General features: G+C 56.6%; 1 protein-coding gene across 6 annotated transcripts in view; it reads right to left on the bottom strand.

Moving 5' to 3' along the window:
- Col16a1 (collagen type XVI alpha 1 chain) overlaps window positions 1-15,356 on the bottom strand; it is a 47,912-nt gene that overhangs the window by 23,868 nt on the left and 8,688 nt on the right. For 4 of the 6 annotated variants that reach the window (XM_047547855.1, XM_047547854.1, XM_047547853.1 and 1 more), the window contains 32 exons: window positions 14,739-14,765; window positions 13,663-13,725; window positions 13,383-13,424; window positions 13,232-13,276; window positions 13,102-13,137; window positions 12,704-12,766; window positions 12,320-12,364; window positions 12,146-12,241; window positions 11,920-11,958; window positions 11,315-11,359; window positions 11,123-11,158; window positions 10,412-10,522; window positions 9,983-10,018; window positions 9,730-9,765; window positions 9,546-9,656; window positions 9,206-9,241; window positions 7,366-7,401; window positions 7,173-7,217; window positions 6,746-6,877; window positions 5,984-6,019; window positions 5,672-5,779; window positions 5,260-5,382; window positions 5,096-5,149; window positions 4,875-4,916; window positions 4,508-4,543; window positions 4,366-4,419; window positions 4,105-4,173; window positions 1,873-1,926; window positions 1,763-1,789; window positions 1,000-1,059; window positions 766-813; window positions 573-626 (listed from right to left, as the gene is read on the bottom strand). In XM_047547855.1, the coding sequence (XP_047403811.1) occupies window positions 573-626; window positions 766-813; window positions 1,000-1,059; window positions 1,763-1,789; window positions 1,873-1,926; window positions 4,105-4,173; window positions 4,366-4,419; window positions 4,508-4,543; window positions 4,875-4,916; window positions 5,096-5,149; window positions 5,260-5,382; window positions 5,672-5,779; window positions 5,984-6,019; window positions 6,746-6,877; window positions 7,173-7,217; window positions 7,366-7,401; window positions 9,206-9,241; window positions 9,546-9,656; window positions 9,730-9,765; window positions 9,983-10,018; window positions 10,412-10,522; window positions 11,123-11,158; window positions 11,315-11,359; window positions 11,920-11,958; window positions 12,146-12,241; window positions 12,320-12,364; window positions 12,704-12,766; window positions 13,102-13,137; window positions 13,232-13,276; window positions 13,383-13,424; window positions 13,663-13,725; window positions 14,739-14,765 (1,845 nt within the window). The remainder of the gene's footprint in view (window positions 1-572; window positions 627-765; window positions 814-999; window positions 1,060-1,762; window positions 1,790-1,872; window positions 1,927-4,104; window positions 4,174-4,365; window positions 4,420-4,507; window positions 4,544-4,874; window positions 4,917-5,095; window positions 5,150-5,259; window positions 5,383-5,671; window positions 5,780-5,983; window positions 6,020-6,745; window positions 6,878-7,172; window positions 7,218-7,365; window positions 7,402-9,205; window positions 9,242-9,545; window positions 9,657-9,729; window positions 9,766-9,982; window positions 10,019-10,411; window positions 10,523-11,122; window positions 11,159-11,314; window positions 11,360-11,919; window positions 11,959-12,145; window positions 12,242-12,319; window positions 12,365-12,703; window positions 12,767-13,101; window positions 13,138-13,231; window positions 13,277-13,382; window positions 13,425-13,662; window positions 13,726-14,738; window positions 14,766-15,356) is intronic. The other 2 variants (XM_047547857.1, XM_047547856.1) reach the window with 1 other exon arrangement.

Below are 15,356 nucleotides of genomic sequence, written 5' to 3'. Positions count from 1 at the left end.
AGTATTTATTCAAATGTCCCTGACTTTTCACAAACATCTTTCCTGCCCTCCTGCTTCCTATCCCCACCCTGCTTTATTTTTCTCCTTGGCACATACCACTTGCTACAAAATACTACATTCCATTTCTTTATCTTGCTTATTGCCTGTCTCCTCTAGTAGGATGCAAGTTCCGAGAGGGCAGACGTTTTTATTTTTGTCTGCTGCTGTATCCTAGCACCTAACACAGTGCCTGGAAAATAGCAGACATGCAAAATGTGTGTTTCACGGATGAATGAACGGCGAGCTCTGTACCAGGGTAAGGGACTTGGATTTGACCCAGATTCTGGGTTCCGGGAGGCGACCAAGGCCTGAGCTTAGTACCCACTGGTGAGGTCCCTGGGTGTGTGCACAACCTGGCCTGAGCATCTATGGGTCCTCCATGTCCCGCTGGCAGGCAGGAACACGTGACCAGTGAGACAAGACGGGCAAATGTGGTGAGTGCAGGGGATCAGCATCCTCAGGTCCAGCATGGAGCGGTCACCAAGTGTGCACAAGCCTGGACCCTGAATTCCTCATTCTCCTCTCCCTCTTACCTGCAGCCCGGGCATTCCTGGGGGGCCTGGAGGTCCAGGGACACCTGGGGGACCCTGAGGGAGAGACGATAGAATCAGAGCCAGCAGAGAGAGCTCCGCCCCATCGCTGGGGGCAGCAGTGTCCAGTCCAGGTGGGCAAGCCGCGGGGCGCTGGCGGACAAGAGGAGAGACAGAGGAGACAAGCGACACACACCTGCGGGCCCGGCTGCCAGGAGCTGCCCATCCAAAGTCCCGGAGCACCCTGGGTGGGAGTGGGAGTCGCAAAAGAAGGGGAGAGGTTACAGGCAACGTCTACACCAAGCGCGGGGCTGCGGGGGCGGCGGCTGGCTGGGGCGCAAAGCCCTGCGGGGCCCTCGCACACTGGGCACCAGGCGAGGCTGGAAGCCAGGCCTCTCCCCCGGCGGGGAAGGCTTGCAGCACCACTTACCGGCATCCCAGAGAAGATGGGGTCTCCTCGAGGGGGGCAAGCGCACTCCCCGGGTTCGCCCTGGAAAGACAAGAGCTTGGTGAGAGGCAGCGAGGGTGGAGGGCTATCTGGAAACCCACATCTGCGAGTCAGCCTGGGCTCTGGAGATGGAGAGCCAGGGCTTAAATCCAGAATCTGCCCTCAGTGGACCTCAGTGTCCACCCGTGGACCTCAGTCTCCTCATCTGTAAAATGGGGATAATGATTCGGCCTGCAGAGGCTCTCATGAGGACGGAGCAGATTAATGTGTACAGCAGCCCTGCCGCATGGGCCATCCACAAGGGACAGACGGCCACCACCGCCACTGTTGTCATCTGGTTGCATTGCTGCCTGCAGCTACACAGCTGTCCTACCGCAGCTCCACCTGCTACAGCCCGGCTCCTCCAGGGCCTTCTGCCTGGACCCTCACCTCCCTGCCTTCTCCCCTCTAGTTCTTCCCAATTCACTTCCTGCCCCGTCCTCTGACTCAGACTCCATTTGCAAATGCAGCTAGTTCTTAAGAGGGCCTTGGAGTTCTCTAGCCTCCTGCGATCCTGGTTAAGTCCTGGGAAAATATGTGAAGTAGGGAGTACCTGGGGCCCCTGGACAGCAGGGAGTCCAGGCTGTGTCCTCGGTTCCTGTCCTCCGGTCTGGGGCCGCCACCATATGCACAGATTCCCCTGAGTGTGGGGCTCGAGGGGCTGCTAATTCCCCCAGAGCAGTGGCCACAGGTCCTTGGGACTTACCTTCTCTCCTCGAGATCCCTTTTCGCCCTGCAGAGAAGGAGCAGGACAGTGAGGAAACGGGTGCAGAGGCAGGGCCGGCTGTTTCCTGCCGCCCACGCCACCACACTCACCGGCATTCCTCTGGCTCCCGGAAGTCCAGTCTGTCCTTGCTGCCCATCACGGCCCTGAAGGGAGAGAGCCCAGAGTGAGTGGGTGGGGTTGGACAGCAGCCAGCCATCTAGCCGGCCTCAGAGAAGGGCAATGGGGACAAACAGAAGCAGCCAGCCTTGCTGGCCACCATATTCTGGAGGAGACTGAGGCCAGGAGCAAAGAAGGGCAGGAGGAAGAAGGCTGGCTGGGTCCACTCCACCCGTGAGGAGTCGAGGCTGGGAGAAACTCCACAACAGCACCCAGGCTGCGGGGCGAGTCCCCGCTCCCCTTTCTCACTTGAGTGCCCGATACAAAGCTCCCTGTCACGAAAGCCACCTCAGCTGACTGAGCTGGGAGAAAAGGATTTCAGCCCCTCTTCTTATCACCAAGGAACTGGAGACTCTGAGACGTTGTCACTTGCCTAAGGCCACACAGCTAGTGAGTGTGGGGTGGGACTGGGAAGCCTCCCGTGGGATTCAGGGGGAAAAGAGGCTGAGAATGCTCCAGAAGGGAAAGTGGCTTGAGCAACATAGGTCTGCTCGGCCCAGAGTCCAGTCAGCTGCGCAGGAGGCGTCCACAGCGGCCTTCCGGGGACCCTCCACAGTGGCCTTCCGGGGGACCCTCCACAGTCACACCCCGAGCACAAAGCTCCCTCAGGACCAGGACCCATCTCTGCCTTCACCCTGCGGCTCCCTGGGACTGGGAGGAGCCCTGCCAGCCCGCTCTGTGGAGCACTACAGACTGGCCATGTGGACCTGGGCAGGTCCCCACCCGCTCTGGGCTTCGGCCCCTCAGGAGGAATCCATCAGTGATTCCCAAACTGGAACAAGAATTTCTCTAGGGATCCACAAAGATAGAAAAGGATACGGTTCACTGGGCTATTTTCAACATCACCAAAAGCTCAAGAAAAATTATACATTTGCCCACGACCCAGCATGGCACAAGCTGGCTGAAAGGTAGCATTTCTTTGATTTAGGCTAAAATTATATCATCTTGTAAAGTTCTAGTGGGTTCACATGGAGTAGAAGCTGACTATTAGACAGGTCTTTGATGACTAAAATGAGAAAATGCACTTATTTTACTTAATCTATGCAATTTATTCAGTGGAAATGTCTTTGTAACACTGGAATCGTTTCTTGGGCAGTGCAGAATGGATCCCACCATTCTACCCAGCAGTACCGGTATAGATGGTCTCTAATGGCTCCAGGGTTGGAAGTACAGGGCAGGTTTCAAGTTTTTGAATTCGCCCCTTGGTCTCTGGCCTTCAGTTTCCTTATCTAGGGAACAGGGACAATAACAGTTCCCTTCAAGGGCTGTTTTGAGAAGGAAGTGAGTCTGTGTTCAGAGCTTAGCACAGGGCCTTAGCATGGCTGCTGCTCAAAATATGGCGGTGGGCATGTTCTCTCCTCTGCAGAAACTAGAAAAGTCGATCTCAAAGTTGAAGAGAGTAAGCTGGGCATGGCAGTGCACGCCTGTAATCCCAGTGGCTTGGGAGGCTGAGGCAGGAGAATCTCGAGTTCAAAGCCAGCCTCAGCAAAAGTGAGGTGCTGAGCAACTCAGTGAGACCCTGTCGCTGAATAAAATACAAAATAGGGCTGGGGATGTGGCTCAGTGGTTGTGAATCCCTGAGCTCAATCCCTGGTGCTCCCCGACCCTGCTGCCAAAAAAAAAGTTGAAGAGAGTAGAAAGGTGATTTCTAGAGGTCGAGGGGGAAGGGAGGCTGGTACTAAAACACTGGTAGACAGGAGGAACCATTTCTAGTGCTCTGCAGCACAGTAGGTGGTACAGTTTACCATGACCTATCAAGTATTTGAGAAGAAGCAGAAGAAGAGCTGAAGGCTCCGAACACAAAGAAATGAAGAGGAGATGGAAATGCCAAGTGCCCTGACCTGAACGTTACAGGTTGTATGTGTGGACTCAAATGATCATGCAGCACCCCACAAATATGTGCAACCATTCCATGTGAATTGAAAGGAAAAAAATGATAAAAATATTTCTAAAAATAACAGAGCAGAGGAAAAAAAAGGGCAGTGATGGTTTTGGTTACAACCCAAGGGCTCTCCCCACAGCACCTTCCTTCCCCTCGGCCCAGGGATGCTCTCCTCCCTTGCTCAAGCTGTGGGACAGGCAGGGTCGGCTCCGTGTCCGCCTCCCAACAGCAGAGTCGTGGTTCCAGCAATATCCCCAGCATGCAGCACAGAGGGGGCTCTTACCGGAGGTCCAGAGACACTGGCACCAGGGGGTCCCACAGATCCGGTGGCTCCTTTCGCCCCTGGAGATCCCTGGGGAAGGGAGGACACAAAGGTTGCAGGGACAAGGTGAGAGGTCAGCATGATCCTGCAGCGGTGAAGTACCAGGCTGGTCTTGGACAGTCCTCTGGTGGGCGTCATTCAGCCTCTGCTCCCAAGTCCCCTGCAGGGGTTCGGACACCCAAAAGCCCCGAGGGTCCAGCTCTCACAGAGGCAGAGGCTCACCTGGTCACCCTTTTCGCCAGTAGGGCCAGGTGGCCCCCGAGGTCCTGGAAATCCCTGCAGACGGAAACACGTCAGCTGTCTCCGATCCTCCGAGACTGGCCCCTTCCCCTACCAGTCTCCACCAGGCCCGAGGCAGCCGTACCTGAACGCCCGGCGCGCCCTGGACTCCAGGCTCTCCCTGTAAGTCAGACAGGGCGGACTGAGACTCGGCAGCGCCAGCCCGCCCGCCCCACTGGCCCCACACCATTGGCAGACCTGGTCTAGTGTGGGGCATCTACCAGCCCAAATCAGGGGAGCTCCCCAAGGAGACCCCGAGGGTCAGAGATGGGGGTTAAAGCCATGAACCTGACAAGCAACAGCAGGCCAGGGCTGCTGTCCCACACCTGGTCCCAGAGCTGGGCCCTCGAGTATCTGGGGGCAGCAGGGTTTGTGTTTTGGGGAGTAGATGGGAGTGGGCTGGCTGGTAGGCAAAGGAAGGTCGGCAGGCAGAGGTAGGGCTGGAGACTCACCTGGGGCCCCTGGGCTCCCATTCCTGGAGGTCCTGGCTCTCCCTGAAGAGGTAGAGGTACAACCCCCGACTCAAGATCCATGAATTGCCCTTCCTCTCTCCCCAGCCCCTTCCCCTTTACCCTCTCCCCACTCTGTACCCGTCCACGTGCCCCCTCCAAGCCCTCGACCTCAAATGTCCCTACCCTCATCCACACAGCTGCAGTCCAGGCCCCACACATACCTGTATGCCCTTCAGTCCTGGGGGTCCTTGGACTCCTGGTAGACCAGGCTGGCCCTGAAAGGCACAAGGGAGCCTGTGGAATCACCACAGGGAAAGGGGGGCAGGAGGAAGAGAAGGCAAATCCCGGGCAGGGAAGGACCAGAGGGCAGGAAGCTGGAGCTCACCGGTTTGCCAGGCCGGCCCACACCTTCGGGGCCCTGCTCTCCTTTGGGGCCAGGCTTCCCAGGCAGCCCAGCCATGTTGGTTGGCGCCCCCTGCAGGCTGGGGCAGGCAGTGCAGCCATCACCCTGATCAGGGATAGGTAGACAGGAGCCAGTGAGCCAAGGCTACAACCAGGCTAGGAAGCACTAAAAGGGGTCCCCATGTTCCTCTGGAAGTTCTACCTCTCTACTGCCCCAACCTCAACCTGGGAAATCAAAATAGGTCCCCAATGCTCGGAGGTGGAAAGAGCTTCAGAACCTCCACCCAGTGACTCCGGCCTCCTTTGAGGCTCATGGCTTGCTCTGCAATTCTCCCCTCATTCACGCTCCACCTGGTTTCTTCCTGCCCATGCAACGAACTGCCCCCTTGGCTGACCTTTTCTCCTTTCGGCCCTGCAGGGCCCCGAACCCCAGGCTCTCCTGACAGTCCTGGCTGTCCTGTGGTGCCTGGTGTTCCAGGGTCTCCAGGATTCCCAGCATCACCCTGTAAGAAGTGGGGTTCAAAGAGTGTGGGGGTGGCCCAGCAGGGGGTGGGTTGCCCCCTTAGGACCTGTGGGCACTCACGGTCCCTCACTGGGGCTGGGGGCTGGGAAGGGAGCGCAGAGCGGACACAGGTCAACCAGGAAAAGAAGGGAGGAGGGCATCTGGAAGAGCTGGCCACCCCCATGTGCCCCCTGGGTTCTCTCACCTTCTGCCCCTTCAGTCCACGCTCTCCAGCCTTGCCCTGGGGAGAGAGCATTCCCAGTACCCATTCACCCAAACTGGACACGCCTGAGCACCCAGCACCATGTCAGAACAGGGGACACCACAGAAAGCAAAACAGACACTCTGCTCTCAGCTAGTGGAGGAATCTGTGTAGGTGGAGAGGAGATTGGAGCCACACTCCTTGCCTGTGTGACGTGAATGGATTACCCTTCCTATGTGCCTCAGTTTACCATCTGTTGAATGGAGGTGATAAAATAGCAGAGGCTTCTGCCCCATGGGGTTCTGGTGAGATGAGTGAGAAGAGCTGATATGTGTGAAGCAGCACATGGCACATAGCGTCCCCTGGGCCGCCATTTGATGTTACTATTAAAGCAGTAACAAGAATGCCCAGGGCCCTAAAGGTCACTTCTGCATCACTGCCTCACACGTGGGCAGCTTTACCACACTCCAGGGCAGAACGCAGAGGCACAGAGAACAGAACTGAAGCGTTCAAGCCAAAGATCCAAAAAAAGGCAGAGTTGGGATTAGAAGCCAGGCCTGTCTGGTTTGGGGGTGCTGCCCCTCCTGCCGGCCCTCCTGTGCTGTGTCCCAGGATAAAGAACAGAGCTCATCAGGATACCTTGCTTGAGAGACAGGCGTCGACCCCACTGCTCTCCACTGCCCAGGGAGTCAAGAGACGCAGGAAGGACTCCTCCACTCTCTCCAGCCCTGCCCACAGCCACCTCCAGAGGCTCCCCGGACCCACCTGCTTTCCTGGAAGGCCAAAGCCTGGGAGCCCAGGCTCCCCCTTCTCTCCAGTTGGGCCAGGCAAGTGCACCACTCGGCCATCCCCATCCTGAGGCTTGGACAGTGCTAGGCATGGCTCACAAGGCTCCCCCTGCAAGCAAGGAGGCCAGTTTAGGGGTCCATAGGCCCTGGGGCTCTAGGGCTCCACTTGGGATCCGGGGCTGCAGAATACAGCCAGATCTGACACAGCACCTCTGCTGGGAGAGACTATGGGGACGCAGGAGAGAAACCAAGGTGGGGACCAGGTCGTCAGGGTCTTGACGCCATGCTAAGGAGGTGGATTTTACCCTATAGGCAGTGAGGAGCCCATAGGGTGAACAGCAGAGCAAGACGAGTGTCTATCTCAGGTGTATGTCCCGCTGCACACAGGGATGCCCCAGACTCACCTTTGCCCCTTTGATACCTGCTGGTCCCACAGGTCCTGGGGGCCCCTACATGAGAAGGAGTCACATGTGATGCCAGCATCACCCTGGGCCATGCAGAGGCACAGCCCAAGCCCATCAGCTCCCGGGCAGTGGGCAGCACCTCCCCCCTTGCCCTCCTCCTGACCCGAGCTGCTGCCATCCAAAGCATCCTTACCGGACTGCCAGCTGGTCCAGCATCCCCGAAATTACCCTGAGGGTCAAACAGAGAACAAATGGTCAAAGGCAGGATGAGGCTGCAGAGAGTGATCCCAAGCCTGGAACCATAAGAGCAGCCCCTTGGGATGTCGAGGCCACCCTCTTATCTCCTGCCTGGAGTCACAGAGGCCTGGAGAGGGAAAGGGAGTTCCCCAAGTCCCCAAGAGAGTCGATGGCCAGTCACTGCCTAGAAGCTATGTTTCCACTTCCTGTCTCACTTCAGAAGCCCAGATCCACCCTCACCACAGACCCAGCACCCAGAGGGCACCCACTCGTTTATCCACCTGCTGTTTATTGAATGCCCTTCTGCGCCGTGCACGGGGCTAGGTGTTGGGTATGTGAACAGCTTGGAACCTTTTAAACAATGATCATAAACAGTGACGAATGCTATGAAGGGGACAACCAAGGTGAGGACAGAGGAAGACACGAGCTCATTTTAGACAAGGTGGTCAGAGAAGTAACAACACGATTATTACCTGAGAGATGAAAATAGGTCAGCTGGTAAAAGACAAGGGGGAAGGTGAGAGGGGAAAATGTTCTAGATGCTTCTGGTAGGAGAATTTCACAGGTGGGAATGATCTTGAAATATTCCGGACAGAAGCGGGGCCAGTATGGCTAAAGCACAGTAAAGCAGAGGAGAGAAACCCAGACAAACTTGGAAAGGAAGGCAGGGCGGGGTCATCCAGGGTGAAGCCCAGCAGGACTGTGGTGCAAAGTCAAGTCCCAGAAGAATTGTAAGCAGGGAGAAAATGTGATCTGAGTTCCTTTTTACAAAGCCACATTAGCTACTGGATGATAAATGGACTGTTGAAGGGCTGCAGTGGCCCCAGGCAGACCAGAGGAGCTGCCGCCATCCAGGTGAGACATGATGGGGACCCAGACTGAGGTGGTGGCAGTGGAGGTAGAGAGGAGCAGGGGAGGCTCAGGGAGACGCTATGGCAGAACTGCCAGGACCTGCCGCTGGATCAGACGGAGGGGAGAATGAGAGAGGGAAGGGAGGACTCAAGGATGACACCAGGTTTGGGATTTGGGGATCTGAATCGATGCCATTTGCTGACATAGAAAAGATGAGAGAAGAAGCAGGTGGCGGGGCTGGGGGAGGGGGACATGCAAAACTCTATCTGGGAAATGCCGAGAGGGTTGCCTGTGAGCATGGAGCCTGCACACGTATCGCTGAGCACTGGTACGCCCACAGAACCCCTCATTTGAGTAACACCCCATTAGAAGTTCAATGCTGTCATTTGTCTCTAACACAATCATAAATACAAACGTTAACACAGGCACTGAAATTGAGTGACCCGGCCGAGCAGTGAAGATTATAGACTCTGGAGCCAGACTTCTGGGCTCCAATCCCAGTTCTGCATTCAAACACCCATGTGGCTTTGGGCAGCTTACTCGGCCTTTCTCTGCTTCTCTTTCCTCATCTTTAAAATGGGAATAATAGCCAGCTTCCCCACAAGGTATGGGAAGGATAAAAAAAAGTTAATATACGTGCAAGGCTTGGAACAGCGCCCAGCACAAAATAAGCAGAAAAGAAGTGCTGAATATTATTTTATTATAAGGTAGTATTGAATGTGCTTAATAGTTTTAGATTATCATTAAACACTATGGAAATCTCCTGGAGAATATGAAGGCTCTCAGAAATAAATTCTTTGACTGTGGTCTGCAAAATACTGATGAATGCATTTCACTGTGAATTTACAGCTTGATCTCTACCCCTGTGCCCTGCCCAGGGCCACCCCTGCCCTGCCTCCCTGCCAAGAAGCCCTGGCACCCCTGGCATCGAGCCCAGGTCTCACCTTCTCTCCTTTTAGCCCTGGAGCCCCAGATTTCCCCTGAAAAACAACCAGGACAGAGTCACGGCACCTCCCTGTTCCCAAGACCCCAGTGTCCCAGTGTCCAACCAGAAAGAGGAAGGTGTGAGGCCCACCCTGCAGATAGCTGGACAGTTTCTTCTGCTATACAAGTGGCACTTCAAGGGGCTCAGAGGAAGCCCCAGGGTAAATAGCCCAGGGCAGCCCAGGGATGGAGGGAGGGATCAGGATGCAGGTTCAGGACACCTGTCTCATGGTCCCCCTCCAAGACTTGAGGCCTGAACAGCCAGGAAGGCCACCAGTGTGGCAAGTGTGGGTCACTCACCGGAAGGCCAGGCAAACCAGAGCCAGGAAAGTCCATGTCTCCTTTAGCCCCTGTAGAGGGCCCAAGGTGCTGGGCCCCTACAACTAAGCCGCAGGATGAACACGGTTCCCCCTGGGGAAGGAAGACAAGAGATCAGAAAGGCTCCGAGTAGGCCGAGGGGCAGCCAGGGCAGGGGCTCCCTCACCTTCTCTCCCTTGATGCCTTGGATGCCAGGGTCTCCCTGCAGAGAACAATGGTTTACGGGCTGAGACTGGGCATGTTGGGGCACCCCAAATTCCCTGGCCATATAGGAGGTCAGCAATGTGACACAACACAAACCCTTCAAACACCCAGGGGTTTGAGGTCAGCACCCCAGAAACATGACTTGTCAACCCATGGAACCAATGAGGGAAATGAGGCCAGGGGAAATTACCCCAGTGGAAAGCTCCTGTACGTACCCTATCGCCTTTCTGTCCGACCGTTTGCAGGCCCTCCTGAAACAGAGGATCTGTGAGAGAGTTGGGTGGGGAGTCCAGGCCAAGACCCCAGCCCAGCCCAGCCCACTCCCTTCCTTCGCTTCAGCCAATAACAGACTCAGGCACAGTTTCATTCACAATAAGGGTTGGCTTCACCCCAGCTTCCCCAAAAGGCATCCTAAAGTCTCTTGGAAAGCCCTAGGAAGTTGCCATGGAGACCTGGGGTGACACTCTAGTTCAGCCCTAAGCTCTATGGTTCATACCCCTTATCGCCTTGACCTTCTGCCCATAAGCTCTGCAGCCATGAGAAGCACCTAGTCCCTCTGCCCCATTCCTCTCTATGATCATGCCCCCAGGGTTGGTCTCTGTGTGTGAGGTGTGTGTTTGAGGGGTGTCCCTCAGGGCACTTACCCTGGCTGGTGCAGGATCACCAGGTTCCCCTTTAGGCCCTGGCTTTCCAGGGAGCCCCACAAAGTTCTGGAACCCTTCAGGCAGCGTTGGGCACACTTCACAGGGGTCACCCTAGAAGAAAGGAAAGACCACAAGAGGATGGGATGGGGCTCAAAACCTTGGAGAAGGTCAAGTGCCTCCCATCTGCAACAGCTCTAGACACTGGGTAGGTGACCAACACACTGTCCCCAACATTGAAGTAGATGGCAGGGCTGGGTGTGGTGGCGTGTGCCTGTAATCCCAGCAGCTTGGGAGGCTGAGGCATGAGGATGGCAGGTGCAAAGTCAGTCCAGCAACTTAGTGAGGCCCTAAGCAACTTAGCAAGATCCTGTTTCAAAATAAAAATATATAAAGGGCTGGGGATGAGGCTCAGTGATTAAGCACCTCTGGGTTTAATCCCTGGCACCCCTAAGATACAAGTCCTGAACATCACAAAACTACATCCCCACAGCAAGCTATAAAGAAGGAATGTGTCCCATTGACAGATGCGGAAGCTCGGGCTGAGAGAGAGCTAGCTAATCACCTGCCTCATTCACAGACCACCTGGATGGCAAAGCCACATGTCACAGGCTTAGGAAGGCTGAGCCTGGGCCCAGGTCCTTGAAGCTGTGTCATCTGCAGAGAGGAGCTTCCATTCCCACCCCAACCTTGGGCAGCAGGCCTGGGACTCACCTTCTCTCCCTTCAACCCTGGCATCCCTGGCTTCCCCTGTTGGAGAAGAAGCAGGGGACATCAGAGACAGGGAGGGGGACTGGAGTGCCAAGAGAGGTTCCAAGGACCTAGCCCCCACACTCTGGAGGTCTTGAAGAACAGATGGGACATGCTGGGTAGGGGCCCCTCTCCCACCAGATCAGGGTCACTCACGGGTTTCCCACCAGGGCCCTCCTTTCCTGGTGTCCCAGAGCTGCCCTGTGGTCAGAAGAAAGTTAAACGATGTGACCTTTCCCATTCTCCCCTTCCCCACCCAGTCCCCTCTGTGAATGGCAAAAGAATCTCTGCCAAATCTCCCATCTCCATTTGGTCCATATGTTTGGCAAACCTCCCTTCTTGTTCCCTGTCCTCCATGTCTAACTAAAACAAACGAAGGTAGAAAAGGAGGCCTCTGTGTACCCTTCGCCGGGGTAACGGGTGAGGAGGTGTCCTGAGTGACCTCAGAGAAAGCTCAGCAGATAAGACATTTCCAGGGCTTTCTGCTCATCAAGACACAAGGCCCTAAAGTGGGTTTGGGCCCTGCAATAAAAGCCAATTTGTCATTACTAGGTTTAGGTCTGCCTGTCCGCCCGCCTGGAACACAGGCCAAGGCCTACCTCAGTGAGCACCAAGGGCCTGGCTGGGCTGAACTAAGCCTCCTCAGCCAAATGCCTGACCTCTTCCCTGGACATGCTGCAAGAAGCCGCTCTTCCCGTCTCCTCCTCCCTACCTACTGAGCAATGAGCTGCCCCATATGCCCACACCCTGCCTGGGCTTACCTTGTCTCCCTTCCGGCCTGGAGGGCCACCTGGGTCCCCCTGAGGGCAGAAAAATAGAGTGGGTAAAAGTCTCCCAGGGACCCATCACTATTGCACAGTGAGATCTTTTACCCTAAACCCCTTCCAACCAGGACCTCTTGGACAAGGCCTTACCCTCCCCAGCCCTGACCAGGGTGAGGGAGGGGGTCTTAGAAAAGGACAGCAGGAGAGGCAACGGGGTACTCACGGGGGTTCCAGGCAGTCCTATCCCAGGGGGTCCGGGAAGACCAGGGGGTCCAGGCTCTCCTGCCAGACCTTCAGGCCCAACAAAGCCAGGGTCTCCCTGGCACAGACACAAGTGAGGGTGAGTCAGTGACCAGCTCAGCCCCGCTGCCCTCTCTACCTCCAGACCCTCGCTTACCTTCTGCCCCTTGGGCCCAATGACACAGATCTCTCCAGGACGGCCCTGTGGGGAGGGAGGCAGGGTGGAAGGACAGACTGGCACCTCCCCACTGGGACAGGCAAGGAAGTAACCCCTGTCCATTCTTGCTGCTCCCCCCAGCACAGACCCCAACCCAACGCTCCAAGGTTGTCAAACGTCATCCTCAGGACTCTGCGGCAGGGGCCTGGAGGCCTGGGTTGCAGGCCTTTTCGTCCCCATTCTTACTGTGCCTCTGGGCATAGCCGCTCCCCTCCCTGGCCCATGTGCCCGCTGAGCAGGGAGGTGGGCGTGGGAAGCCTGCCTAAATTCTCGCGTTTCCACCCAGGCCAGGGGCGTAGCGGGCGAGGGTCCCCAGCAACATACATCGCGGCCTGGCTTTCCAGGCAAGCCCTTGATGCCTCCGTCACCCTTCTCGCCTTTCTGGCCCTGGGGAAAAAGAGACAAAGTGACCAGGAAAGAAGAGGCTGGGGCGTTCCAACTGCCCTCCAGAGCCCTGGTCTCTGCCTCCCCTGAAAATGGACGGCTTCCCAGGAGGGCAGACAACAGAAAGAGCCTCAGACGCAGCAGGCCCCTAGTCGGGAGGCTGTGGCATTTCTCCATGTGTGGTGGTGTGGGGACAGGGCAGGGGCTGGAGCGGTGGGAAGGGGACTGGCCACTCCGCCCACTGACACCATCTTCCATGAAGCCCCTGGACACCTCCCTCCTCATGCTGCAGGGAACAGACCACCCGACACCCACCACTCCAAATCCAGGCCTGTTACCTTCTGGCCTGTTGAGCCTGGGAGTCCTGAGGGTCCCTGAGGTGAGGAGGGGGCACAAAAGAAGTGATGAAGGGAGGGAGAAGCTGGGCCAGGACCGCCACCCCTGCCCTCTCCCAGGTCCCACACTCACCAAGCCTCCGGACTCCCCCTTCTCTCCTTTTGGACCTTCTGCACACTGAACAGGGAGACAAGGTGTTGAGAGGGCCCAGGGCTGGAGTGACGGGGTGCGGAGAAGCTGACCCCGTCTTGGCCCTGAAACGGGCCTCACCTCCAGGTCTTACCTGAAGAGGAGCATCCGGGGAGATTCGAACACAGTCGTTGCCCTGGGGGTGAGGAACGGGATCTGAGCTGGGACCTGCCAGGCGAGTCACCCTAGACCCACTGTGCGAGGAAAGACCCAGATATCCCTAGAAAATAGAGGACTCCACACACTGACCCCTAGAAGGACCCCCTCAGCCCCCACTGGGCCGAACTTCCTGCTGAGAGGATGGGGTGATGGCTCCCATCCTGCCCCACCCCAGGGCCCAGCTGGGAAGGGTGTGGGTATGGCGGGCCACCTACCCGTGCTCCCTTCTCTCCTTTGGGGCCTGACGGACCCGGCAGGCCTCGTTCACCTTTCCCTCCCTGTGGGTGAAGCCAGAATGGTGTTTGTGACCCGAAGGAGCACACGGGAGCCTCCAGGAGGTGCTCCCCCACTCCTGGGCTCCTCCACCCAGCCACCCCATGAAAGTGCACCCCCCACACACATGCACGTGCCGAGCATCTATCCCTGCCACACCCCCCACCGTGCACGCAGCACATGGACGCCACACATCATCCACATGCTCCTGCCACCCCGAGAGGCCATATATGGCAAACCTAGAGTCTCATGTGCAAGCTCGCAGCTCACAAGCAGCACATCCGGAGCAGCACACAGTCACGCATGCAAAGTCACACACACAGGGTGGCAGAAACCCGCCATGCTGAGGATCAGGCTGCCTGAGTTCACATCTTGCTAGCATGTGACCCAGAACAAGTCATGTCACTTCTCTGGGCCTCAGTTTCCCCACCAATAAAATGGGGTTCACATCAACTCCTGCCTCAAGGGTTGTATCAAAGGGAGAATGGGATGTGCCGGAGGCGCGACGGCACAGAGCCAGCCCGCAGCCCACTCTCCGTGAGGTTGGTTCCGAGAGGCACCACACATGAGCACATGCAAGAGCAACTCATCTCTCACCTGCCCACCCCACCACTCAGCTCTGTGACCCACGAGGCACACAGGGATACGGGCTTGACCCCCAGTCCAGTGGGCTACACACGTGAACATGTGTCCCAGAGATGCACATAGCTGCGTCCACACACAATAGCTCTGACACACCCAGTCATATACACGTGCACACAGCAGGTCTCAGTTTCCCCTGGAGGAAAACGAGAGTGCCCTGGCCCTGGGCCTAGCACACAGTAGGCCTTCAGAGAAGGGCAGCTCTTGACATCTTTATACACACATGAGCCCCTGCTCTCTCCAGCACATACATGCTTAATCACCCCATGCTCAGTCCGGTCCAGACAGTCCTGATATAAACATACGACCACAGGGCTACATGCTATGGGATGGGATGGGACTACCGAAGGAGGCAGGAGCACCTGTCAGGACTCACCTTGGGGCCAGAGGAACCAAGTGTGACCTGAGGGGACAGAGAAGAGAGTATTATACCTTGGGGAAGAGGGAGGAAACCAGGGGCCTAGAGAGGGCAAGCAATTCAGCCAGGGTCACACAGCATAATGGCAGGACCCCAGAGCCTGAATCCCAGCCCCTTCAGTATGCTGACTCTATTTCCATGGCTTTAAAACTGGGTCAGTGGGAAATGAGGGGCAAGACTTGTTTTCTAGGATCTTGCAGAGGGGTCTAATCTACTTTCTCTAACTGCCTGGCTTTGCCTAGCCACACCCCCCAGTTGCTGGGATAACATGGCACTCAGTTGCCATGGTAACCTCTGCACATCTGGGGACCATCAGCCTTACTAGATTTGGTGGAAGATGGGAGAAAAAGAGGAAAAGGCAGCAGAGAGGGTACTTCCTGAAGTCCCTCAAAATCAGGAGGCTTGGAGCTAAAGGGAGATGGGGTTGTGGCATGTCAACTCAGAACGTCAGACTGGAAAAGCAGTGACTCATGCGGCCCAAGGCAGAGGCACAGGTGGGTACCAGCTGGGCTCACATAGAGCCCCTCTCCCTTGTCCTTCCGGACCCCCAAAGGGAGGCTGGGCCAGCGCCAGTTA

Source organism: Sciurus carolinensis, chromosome 1 (assembly GCF_902686445.1).
Source record: "Sciurus carolinensis chromosome 1, mSciCar1.2, whole genome shotgun sequence".
Taxonomy (NCBI): Eukaryota; Metazoa; Chordata; class Mammalia; order Rodentia; family Sciuridae; genus Sciurus; species Sciurus carolinensis.
Note: the sequence above shows the minus strand (reverse complement) of the source record. Positions and strands in the feature narration are given on the sequence as shown.